Source organism: Terrapene carolina, unplaced genomic scaffold, assembly GCF_002925995.2.
Source record: "Terrapene carolina triunguis isolate 2854851 unplaced genomic scaffold, T_m_triunguis-2.0 Scaffold32117, whole genome shotgun sequence".
NCBI lineage: Eukaryota > Metazoa > Chordata > Testudines > Emydidae > Terrapene > Terrapene triunguis.
The window spans coordinates 63129-75309 of NW_020696468.1; the positions used below are offsets into that span (position 1 = coordinate 63129).

The 12181-nt window shown below is 44.5% G+C and overlaps 1 protein-coding gene across 1 annotated transcript; it reads left to right on the forward strand.

The window, feature by feature from the left end:
* The first annotated feature begins 1050 nt into the window (after nucleotides 1-1050).
* Nucleotides 1051-3365, forward strand: LOC112120283 (olfactory receptor 1019-like). The gene is made up of 2 exons (XM_026663051.1): nucleotides 1051-1070; nucleotides 2227-3365. The coding sequence occupies exon 2, from the start codon at nucleotides 2234-2236 to the stop codon at nucleotides 3182-3184; it is 951 nt and encodes a 316-aa protein (XP_026518836.1). The 5' UTR covers nucleotides 1051-1070; nucleotides 2227-2233; the 3' UTR covers nucleotides 3185-3365.
* The last annotated feature ends 8816 nt before the right edge of the window (nucleotides 3366-12181 follow it).

Consider the following 12181-nt stretch of genomic DNA (forward strand, 5'->3'; position numbering starts at 1 on the left):
ACGATATAAATGCCTTATGTTCAGTGGATTACCCACCAGAAGTAAATTTAGCTTTGTTTCTTTAGTTTATTTTGCTGACTACTGAATAAGGTGAGCATATTCTAGAATTGTTTCAGAGCAAACGGATTGTAATTTTTAAAAAAATGAAGGGGTATTTAAAGAAACCAGACTACAGACAGAGAAAATTAACAAAATTGAGGAAGGGGGATTATTTAAATGCCGAGTTATGAGATAACTGGTTCTGTGGAGCACTCAGGCAAGATACTGACATCTGTTAGAGAGATGAATTATGAACAGCTTGCTACAATATCTACTTAGTGAAGCTAAAGAGCTGTTATTCTACAAGACACATGCTTGTTTTAATGAGAAGCAGCCTTGACTCTATGATTATGTATCTAAACAGAGTGTGATTTTTTTTTATGAAAAATTAAAAGGTAGCACAATACATAGACATTGAAATTGTAAGCCAGGTCTGAAGGAGCTCTCCCCTGACAGGCAGACCTGCTTTGCCAAAAGGATCAATTTTGGCTGTTTTGGGTTAAAATTCACTTTACTCTTGAATGCAGGGTTAATTGCATGTTATTATTCTTATTGTATGAGTGAAGGGTAGCAGAACTTTACTCACAATGCCCAAATAGGGGGAGTCATCCTAAATTAAACATTGCTAGCTAAGCAGGGAGTCATCATCATGCTAAATTCAAGTAGAAGTCAGAGAGAGTGAAGACACATGTTCTTATTTGTTGGTGGGGGCTCTCTTTAAAGAGTACTAGATACCATTTGAATCTCCTGCTCCAGTGTTTAAAGGTGGAGATTATCAGACTCAAGTGAAAGTCCTTGTTTCTGTTCAGTGATCACTAGAGCCTAGATCACTGATGAGCAGGGCTAGGGGGCTGAACTTTAGACTTGGTATGTGAATAGTTGTGCAGTGAAAGATAATGCAGAAGACACAGCAGCAGTGAGATTCCCTACTACTCAGTGAAATCACTAAAAACTGGGCTGAGTGGTGGACCCTCAGAAGACAGCATTGCAGTGAGAGGCAGTGGCAGTGACAGTGGCTAGAAGCAGCAGTGGTGAGCAGTGGCTAGAGCAAAGGCATTGCTCAGCCCCCACTTCAAGGGTGGGAGGTGAACCCACATGAACATGCCCCTGAACTCTGTGACTTTGCTGACTTTGGTCAACTGTGAGTGGGGTGCAGCGGAGGGAAAGGGGAGTGGACATTAGCCTGCTAGATTTTCACACCACTGAGGCAAAGGACTACTGCTCAAGGTACTGTGGAGTGGGTGTTTACTTATGGTTTGCAAATTAATGGTTCCCAAATTAACGCTGCATTTCCTCTCCCTTTTCATAAAAAATTTATTTTGTTACACATAGACTCCATGAGGAAGTATGGCTTCTTAGAAGTGCCATGGGTGGTGGCTAGTTTTACCAGATTTCTGGATAGGGGCTTGAGCCAGTTCTGTTTTTTAAGTTAAGAAGAACCCCTAGATATTGAACCCAGCCCTTGCTGCTGCCAACATCACTGAGCAGAAGGGATATACTAATACACACACAGCAGCCATTAATTCTTTTTTCTTAAAACAGTTCCTATTGCAGTACATCACAAGAACAGCACTTACACATTATCCATTTAAAATGTAAATGACAACATCAGCGCTACAATATTTTTCTGTTTCCTGACATATGCTTATAATGTTCATTTTCCTGGGCAAACTTATTAAATTAGTAATTATACATTGGAATTAGTAGCAGGGGCACTGTGAGGAAGGGGAAGGATATTATGAGGGGAGCTGATCAGGTCACCCAGCAGGGCAGGGGAGGGGAGCTGAGAGCAGTGGGAGCAGGAGAAGGGTGGGTTCGGGGAACAGATGCTATGGGGGTCCCAAGGCTGGAGACAGTGGCTGGAAGAGCAGAGGGGGTTTAGAGAGCAGGTGCTCCAAGGGATGGAGAGAACCGGTAGGGCTAGAGGCAATAGGTGGGATAGCAGTGGGGTCTCATGGAGCAGGATTCCTGGGGATCTGGAAGAGATAGGGTCAGAGGGAGGCAGTGGGGAGGGCAATAGGGAGCAAAATATTGAGGAAACCAGGAAGCAGGAGGACTGGAAGCAGTGGTTGCAAAAGGTATTCTGCTGCCGAAATGTGGTAATCCAAGGGTAGCCAATTGTGTGTTTCTTATGAATTTGCCTTTCAGTTTGGTTCTACTCATCTGATTCCTCCTTTATATCAGCAGATCATGCATGTGTGCTCTGGACATGGAGAAGGAAAATCACACCATGGTGACTGAGTTCATCCTCTCAGGGTTAACAGACAGTCCACAGATGAAGGCTCTGTGCTTTGCGGTGTTTTTAGCAATGTATCTTGTTATCCTGGTGGGGAATCTTGGGATGATTGTGTTAATCAAGATCAGCCCCCGACTCCACACTCCCATGTACTTTTTCCTCAGCCACTTGTCTTTTCTAGATCTAAGTTATTCCTCAGCCATCACTCCTAAAATGCTGGTGAATTTCTTAGCAGAGAAAAACCACATTTCCTACCCCAGCTGTGCTGCACAGATGTTTTTCTTTGTCCTCTCTGGAAGCACAGAGTGCCTCCTGCTGGCCATGATGGCATATGACCGTTACGTGGCCATCTGTAACCCACTGCTCTACATAGGCCTCATGTCCCCGAGAGTGTGTGCCCAGCTGGTGGCCAGCTCTTATCTCATTGGCTATGTGAATGCTATGATACAAACAATTTCTACATTTAGATTATCCTTCTGCAGCTCCAATGTCATCAATCATTTCTTCTGTGACATCCCCCCACTTCTAGCGCTCTCCTGCTCCAACACTCACATCAGTGCAATGGTGCTCTCTATATGTGCTATGTTTCTGGGCATATTCACGTCAGTGGAAATTCTTGTTTCCTATAGTTTCATTGTTTCCACCATTCTGAAGATCCGCTCTGGCGAAGGGAAACTCAAAGCATTCTCCACTTGTGCTTCCCACCTGATGGCGGTTACCATCTTCTATGGAACCACAGTCTTCATGTATCTGAGACCCAGTTCCAGCTATTCAATGGACCAGGAAAAGTGGGCTTCTGTGTTCTACACATTGGTGATCCCCATGCTGAACCCCTTGATCTACAGCCTGAGGAACAAGGAAGTGAAGGTTGCCCTGAGAAGGATTCTACAGTGGAAGATACTTTCTTGAAGGAGGTGAAGATTTGCAAAAGATGCTGCTAGTTCTTTGATCACAATATTGAAACAACTGAGCAAATCCATGTTGACAAAAAATACAATGTAGTCCCCAAAATATCAGGATAAGACTTTATCTTTCTTCTAAAGGATAAATGCTGTTCCTAGTGACAAAATAGTTTGAAGTAGGAGGGGAAAGCCACCAGGACGGATTTTGATTTTTGGAGAGATTTTAAATTTGGTTGATGGAGGTATCTGTGTTGACATAATATACTTAGAAATCTGGAAATCATTTGGCTGTGTGTGTGCACAGGAAAAAGAAAAGGAAAAGGGGAGCAATGATGGAAACATTGAGCCTTGGGGTGGCTCTGGGGGATCAGATTGTCGCTTTGGTGGGGGTGCATGAAAACTCTGTGGGCACGGGGGAGGCAGTTACACCTTGTGTAAAATTAATATGGCTAATATAATGTTATGGAGGTTAAACTATTTCCCAGGATGTCTGCAGTGTATATTGGAAAGGGGGTAAAAGAAAAGCAAACAAAACATGGTACTTAATTAAAATCTTATTAGGGCTCCAAAAGGAGCCACAATAGATTGTGCTTTCTTTTTCAGATGTCTGTGTGTTTTGGAGCAGGAGATGAAAGTAAAAAGTAATCAGAACTCTGGTGAAAGTGGAATGTGTCCTTTTTAAGACAGTCTCTGAACTGCTAATAGCTTTGAATCCAAAGGCAAGCCAAGAAAGCCTCTGTGTAAATTCAAATTACCTAGCTGATGGGGGAAGGAGGAAACTACCCATAAGTAGCAGCACAAAGAACCCGCAAATAATAAATACATCTGGTCAGCAAACAAGCCACTAGAAGACTCAGATTATGGCCCTCCAGAAGAGGGAGGTGAAAAAACAAGTCAAGCCTGAAAATAAGGGGGACAGGTTAACCCTAAGGTGTGTGTGTGTGTGTGTGTGTGTGTGTGTACAAAGCTAAAATCTGAAGCTGTCTCTCAGCTATTACCTAAAAATAAACTTAAAGCTTGGTACAGCAAAAAACTATTGCAAACCTGGTCTGTTGTACAAGAGGGGAAACTAAGGCACACCACCTCATGAATTTCATAAATGACCAGTAAGTGGGGTAATTCACTAGCCTGACTATAAAACAATATAAGGACAGCCTGGAGGTAATTCTTCTGTTTTTCCTGCAATTAGCAAGAAAATTTGTAAAAGGAATTGGTATTATTATTAAGCAATAATCTGTCCCCACCAGAGGGGTGAAAATTGTTTTTTTTTTGTTTTTCAGACACTCTACAAACAAGCTGGCGCCAGCAAAAAATAACCCAAAATATCATGGATCTATGTTTTGTGTGTTTGTCTGTGGTGTTTGTCTTGTTGCTAGCATGACGTGGGTGGGGGATGGCTTCAAAAGGCTGACCTGGGTGGGAAATGTGTATGGAAATGCAAAATGCTCAACTAGGAGGCCAGCACCTGTGTAATAGCTACCATGGTGCCTGAAAATAGAATGGCAACTGAGGTGGGCCCCACAAGCCCTATGGGAATAATGAGAAGGGGAGGAGCTCACTGGGAATCAATGGAGGGGTGTGTAAAATGGTGTAAATCCAGAGAAAATGTGTGTATGTGCCCGTCTCCTATAACTATGGAGGAGCAGGATCAATGGCCTATGACAAGGGAAGGACAACTGGGTGTACTGTGTATAAGGTGTTTTGCTAAAAATGTACATATTACTAGGGGACACAATTACACCAGCCCATAACCAAACTACACACATCTATATGCTGCTATCTGGCCTTTGGCATATAGTCCAAATGGATCTGTAAATCTTATTGCTGTGAATAATCAAACCGAGACATACTGCCTGATTCCATACCAAGTGGTTAAGTTGGTTTAAACAATAACCCATTTCTCTGTGGACATTCAATGGACTTATAATGTAAACAAAAGCATGCAAAACCTGCAGAGGCAGCTTGTTGCAACTGCCAGCAACTGGACACATTAAAATTTTAACCCTGTCAAAGGAGGAGAAGCAGTGTTTTGGTGGTGGCTCGGATATTAAACCATACTGCAGTGGTCAGGACGCGGTGTTGCTGTGAATTGTGTATTGGTAACTGTACTTGTGTTACGTTGCATATAAAAATAACCTATAAGTAATGTAGTAAGCTCTCCCCCCGCCGCAGTGTGCAAGACAACCCGAACCCAACCTTCTCGGGCCCACTATAATGGGAAGTCTGGAACACTAATTGAAATAGGTGTGGTATGCCCGTACGAGAAAAGGTGCAGGACACTGTACTACACAAGGGGCAGTGGGACAAATAAAATATCAACACCTTCCACCTTAATGTCTGGCCCTATCAGGAAATGTGTCGCCATATGTCCTATGCTTTTCCAGGGATACCTGGGCAGGAGGATCCCAAAAGAAAAAGAAAAAAAAGGGGTGGAGTGTTAGGATATAGATATTCAGGCCTGTCTGTAAAGGCCTATACTTTAGGAATTTACGTGTATTCTTATCGCTTAGCTAGTTATAGAGGTATAAAAGAAAGAATCAAAATCACTGTCTGTCTGTGAAAGGGCCTTCTCGTATTGTGACAGTCTGAGGCTCTGTTCTTAAGCTAAGTAAGGCCTTTGGCTAAGCAGCAGAGGCAGCCATAAGCTAAAAAGTAAACGGTCACATCCTCACATTCCAAACTAGTCACATTAAAATAAGGCAATCTGGGGCTGTTAGGGAGGTGATCCGATCTATCACCTCCAGAGAAAGGGAAAAGCCTAGAACATGTAAAAGAAAATTTAGTTTAATAGTTTTCTGTCTGGTAAGAACTCACTTATCAATAGACACAGCTGTAAAACCCTTATGTCTGTATAAATGTAGTTGTAAAATCCTCACTTCTGTATTGTTTTGTATGTTTATTTGCATGGTCTCTGTCTGGTTCTGTAATTGTTTCTCTCTGCTGTATAATTAATTTTGCTGGGTGTAAACTAATTAAGGTGGTGAAATATAATTGGTTAAATAACCATGTTACAGTATGTTAGGATTGGTTAGTTAAATTTCAGTAAAATGATTGGTTAAGGTATAGCTAAGCAGAACTCAAGTTTTACTATATAGTCTGCAGTCAATCAGGAAGTAGAGGGGGAATGGGAACAGGGAATGGGAGTGGGGAAATTAAAATCATGTTTTGCTAAGGGGGGAATGGGAACAGGGATGGCTCTGTGGTGTCAGAGCTGGGAAGGGGGACACTGAGGAAGGGAACTGGAATCATGCTTGCTGAAAGTTCACCCCAATAAACAACAAATTGTTTGCACCTTTGGACTTCGGCTATTGTTGCTCTCTGTTCATGCAAGAAGGACTAGGAAAGTGAGAGGGTAAAGGAATAAGCCCCCTAACAGGAGGTATCTGTGTTGACATAACATACTTAGAAATCTGGAAATCATTTGGCTTAGTGCCGCATGACGTTTTCGTTAAAAAATGATCACTACACAACGCCAATATAGCACATATTACATGGATAAAAAACTGCCTGATAGAGCTCACAATTTAATTATCAATGGAGAATCATTGAATTTCCAGTGGGCTGTAGTGTTTCTAGTGGGTTCTTCAGGGATCTGTCCTTGGCTTAACTGTCAAAAGTATCTTTACTTGAGTATCTTTGGAGTATCTTTACTCCAATGAGCTGGAAAAAAAACATAAAATCATTTCTGGTAATGTTTGCTGATGACTCCAGGACTGGTGATGTACTAAATAATGATGAGAGGAGGTCACTTGTACAGAGGGATCAGGAAGTTGTGGTAATCTGGCCTCAATCAAATGTGTTTCAGTACAGCTGAATGTAAGCTCATACTTACAGTATGGTATGATACTTACAGGATGAGGGATAGAGCACTGGACTGGCACTCAGGAGACATAGGCTTTCTTCCTGGTTCTACCCCTAAGCTGCTGAATGACTTTTGGTGAGACACTTTGCCTGTCTGTGCCTCAGTTTCTCCATCTGTACAACAGAGATAAATATACTAACCTCCTTTGCTTTGAGAGCTGCTGAAGAAAAGCGCTATGTAAGGGCTAGGTGTTATTATTTTATTATCCTGGAAAACAGTTACTCTGAAAAGGACTTAGGGAGATCAAAATGAGTAATCTCCAGGTGGTTTGTTTGTTGTTGGGGGTTCCCCCCCCATTTTCCAGTGTATTTTTTCCTTGTTCCATTCTGTCACTTTTCATAATTTCCTCAACTTTTGAAAGTGACAGGAGGCACTGCTACACAGAGATAAAAGCCTGCTGTATGACCATGGATGGCCTGGGTCAGCAGACTTGGGCTTGCGTAGTTTGGGCTGCTGGGATAAAAATTGCTTTGTAAATATTCGGGCTCGGGTGAGCTCAAGCCCTGAGACCATCCAGCCCAAGCCCAAGCCCAAGCATCTACACAGCAATTTTTCGGCAACAGATTCTGAGACCCTGACCCGGGCTAGTCATGTTTTTTTTATTCCTATGTAAACATACCTAGAGCAGAAAAAGGTAACATGTAACTCAGCCATTATGTGACTTTCAAAATTTGTTCTTTTTTGTCATTCCATAACTTGCAAAATTGGAGAAGATTGAAAAGCTACAGCATGTGGAAAGAGAACATGATAAAAAATATTAAAGGAAAATGGAAACAAACAAAAAAATCCTGTGAGTCTACAAATTACATTAATTCCTTTTCATTCCATGGCAAAAAGAAAAAATAGAGGGGAGAGAAAAAAAATAAAGAAAATTTTGAAATTTCAGTTTTTCTAAACTAAAAATTTCACTGAAAACAACATTTCCCAGGAAAAAATACTGTTGACAAAAGCTCAATTTTTGGCGGGAAAATGTGCAGGGCTGAGAAAAGCATGCCTCACTTTATGGTTGCCCGGCTTGAGACACCTTAAAGGAATCAGATTTCCAGAGGGTGAGAGCTCAGCACTTTCTGAAAATCAGGTCCCTTTATGATATCTCAAGTTGGGAACCCAAAAAATAGAGGCATCCAAACTCACTGGTCACTTCTAACAACCCTGGTATTCTAATGTTCTCAGACAGCTGGTCTGAGAATACTTCACAGTGGTTGTTACAATTAATTCCCAGCCCAGAGATGCTCTCTAATTGCTTAGCTTCAAGTACACCATGGAGGGTCAGATGTTTTGGGGCAAGGGACACTGCTATGGGTCAGGTCCCAAAGATCTGCTCTGTCATAAAAATAAACACTCCTGCACCAACCAGGACAGGCATGTTTTCATCACTCTTGGGTTTGACATCATTATCTTTCCATACTGTTAGATTAAGCTGTACAGCACAAAATAATTAATGGTCCAGTGCTGACAGCAGCACACAGATGAGTCTGGGTTATTTATATGATGCTTGAACAGCCTCTTTCAGTGATTTCTGCTCCTCAGGATATGCTCCACTCTCCAGACTGGACTCTACACACCAACAAATTGTGAGTAATGTTCCTGGGTCAAATTCATCCATGAGGTACATACATGGTGGTCAATGGATTACACGAGGGATAAAGTTAGCCTTGTTGGTTTAAATAAGCTTGCTGACTATTGAACAAAGGGAAAAGACTGTCACATTTTTGTTGAAAAAACAAGTGAATTGTTGCTTTTTAAAATTACTTTTGTTTGTTTGTTTTGTGAGGTCACTAGCTCAGCACTCTTAGCTGGCCAGACTGATATCAAGGGACAAGCCTTTTTGACGGGTGTCGCACTTCAGTGCAACTGCATCTGTATTTCCCCCCAGTGATTCAAGTAAGGCATCCACTCTCAGGCTTCCGGCTCCCAAGCTGTTGCTTTTCTTGGGTGGAGACCCACCATGGTATTACCAGGCCAAACAGTTAACTGCCTTACTTGTGTTATTCCCAGCAAGAAACTCTGCCTAAGCAGGCCTGCTTCCTTCATCTTCATAGGGTTAACAGTGTAAATGCTCACAGCTAAGCTACTACACAGTTCTTTCTATGCAAGCTAATTTATTCTTTGGTTAAAAGCATTAGAGAGAAAACATATTAAAAACAATAAAATGCCCTAATAAGCTAATGCTAACAAGCTTACCAGAGATCACCCTAAGTCTGACATGGGCCCTGGCAGGAGCAATCCTTCGAAACCTCACCATCGGATCTCTTTTATGGTCACAAGTTCAGTATAACCTCAGTTCACAACTAGCACACTCATTAAAAGTTTAGTCCATCCTTTATTCAGTTTGGGGGTCTTTGATCTAGAGTTTCCAAGTGCAGGTGATTAGTAGACAATGGTCTCTCTTCCCAGGGCATAGCTTCAAAAGTCTGTCTTCAGAGAGGAAAGTTTGTTATTTCCCTCTTCCCAAGTACTTTCTAGGAAATCCACTTCACATGTGTTATCCCAAAAAGCCCTTTGAAGTTCCTAATACTTTCCAGTATACTAGTTCCTAATACTAGTCAGTCTCCTAGAGATGTAACATACTATTCCACAATAACACATACACAATTGCTTTTTTTATACAAAAAAACCCCAAAAGTTTTATAAGGTTTCTCCACGATATTGCAGGATATTATCTTTCTGTCATAACAGTATTTATTCATCTTCTTTACCTGGCAGGACTGATGTCAAAGCTCAAGTCTCTGTGAGGTCACTAGTTCAGCACCTCCAGCTAACTGGGTTGATGTCAAGGCACAGGCCTTTGTGATGGCGTCATTCACTGGGCTCATGTCATGACAGGAGTGTCTCTGAGATTACCTATTCAGCACCTCTAGCTTGCTGGGCTAACATCAAGGGACAGGCCTCTCTGGATATGTCTACACTGCAATTAAATCCCTGCAGCTAGTCCATGTCAGCTAACTTGGGCTTGGGTTGCGGGGCTATAAAACTGCAGTGTAGACATCCAGGGTTGGGCTGGAGCCCGGGCTCTGGGATCCTCCCATCTCACAGGATCCCAGAGCTTGGGATCCGGCTGGACCCTGAATCAGCTGACATGGGCCAGCTGTGGGCATTTCATTGCAGTGTAAACATACCTGTGAGGTCACAGGCTCAGCAACTCCGGTTGGCTGGTCTGGGGTCAAGACATATGCCTCTATGAAGTCACTAGTTCAACAGCTCTAGCTGGTGGGATGATGTGAAACTTGTCTGTGAGAGTACTGGCTCAGAGCCTGTGGTTAATACACAGCAGGCCAAAACAGGACTTGGCTCTCACCAATCATCTTTTGTGCTGGTGTCCTGGGGTGAGGCGATATCATGTGCAAAGAGATATGACATCTGGCAGAGAATGCAGACGAGACCACCAATGTATCTGGTAGGCAGTGCATTTGCTCCAGCACACCTGTCGTGTGTCCCACTTCAGATTCTCCCGACCGATGATAAAACCTCATTTCACCATCCAGTGAAGAAGAAGGGAAAGGAGAAGCTCCAGAGGGCCTTAGCTTCCCCTAAGCCCAGGGGAATGAGACAAGGGGGAACTCATCTCTGCTTTTAGCATCAATGGGGAAGCTGCATTCCTGCTCATCCCTTACACATTGGCTGCTATCAGGTCCTATGCAGGTCAAGGGCATAATTCAGTCAGATCAGGCTAGGATTAAGATCTATCCCTGGGACCATACAAATGGTTTCAAGAAAACCTGACACTATTTTATACCAGCCTATTGCATGCTGCTGCTAACTGACCTGCAGCATTTGGGTAAAATTCAAAGCAATGCATCGGGTCCCTATGTGAACAGGATCAGCATGTGCTATGGTAAAAATTACAAGGATATCCTTGTGCTTCAAGTCATAAGAGTGATCCCCTGGGGAGGTCAGGATGTCATTTTGTTCTAGAATATATGCAGTTGTATAAATATGAGTGAGATCATACTTAATATCCCCAGGGCCTGCTCCAAGTTTTTTGCCACCCCAAGCAAAAAAATATTCCCGCGCCCCCTGGCCCCGCTCCAACTCCGCCCCTTCCCTGCCCCATTCCAACCCCTTCCCCAAATCCCCGGCCCCGCCTCCTCCCCTGGGCTCACCGCATTTCCCCTCCTACCCCTCCCTCCCAGGCTTGCCTGGGAGGGAGGGGGAAGAAGTGGAGCGGCGATGCGCTCGGGGGAGGAGGCGGAGGTGAGCTGGGGGGGGGGAGCGGTTCCTTTCCCCCCTCCCAGGGTTACTTCCTGCGGCCCTAGCTGCGCCCCCCACCGCCACAGCTCACCTCTGCTCCGCCTGCTCCTCTGAGCATGCCATCGCTGCTCTGCTTCTCCCCGTCCCTCCCAGACTTGCTGCAAAACAGCTGATTCGCACGGCAAGCCTGGGAGGGAGGGGGAGAAGCGGAGCAGCGGTGGCACGCTAAGGGGAGCAGGCGGAGCAGAGGTGAGCTGCGGCGGTGGGGGGCGGTTCCTCTGCCCCCCCCCACCAGGGTTACTTCCTGCGGCCCTCCCCACGCCCCCCCACCGCCGCAGCTCACCTCTGCTCAGGGCCGGCTCCCGGCTTTTTGCGCCCCAAGCAAAAAAAAGGAGCCGGAGTGCCGCCCCAAGCACATGCTTGGAGCGCTGGTGCCTAGAGCCAGCCCTGAATATCCCGTCCACATTACAGCTAGAATTCTGATTTTGTAACTGGTTAGCGGTGCAGTGATCTTAGTCAGATACAGGTTATGCAATTCAGTGTGTGCCTATGTAACCAACACACCAGTGCCGTAACAAGGGCGAGGCGAGTGAGGCACTTGCCTCGGGCGCCCAAAGCTGAGGGGCGCAGAAAAGGCCCAGAGCGTCCCTGCCTGAATGAAAGCTGCTGCTGCCTTGGCAACAGGACGCCAGCAGGCAGCCGAGCAGCCAGCTGAGACAGCTGCTGCACGTCAGGAGGGGGAGGAGGGAGGAAGCACACACGTACTTCGCAGCCCTCTCCTCCCCCAGCACCCACCTGGAGGAGACGCCGAGGGGGCTTCCGGTGGGAGACAGACAGGATCATCTGCAGCCAGTGGACCTTACTCACCTGAGCAGCTGCTGGGGCTTCAGTGAGTGTACCATTTGACTCTGGGATCCGCCTCTTAGAATCATAGAATCATAGAATATCAGG

What these genes read in the sequence shown, in the direction of transcription:
- LOC112120283 (XM_026663051.1), top strand. Translation starts at nt 2,234, where the DNA reads ATGTGTGCTCTGGACATGGAGAAGGAAAATCACACCATGGTGACTGAG.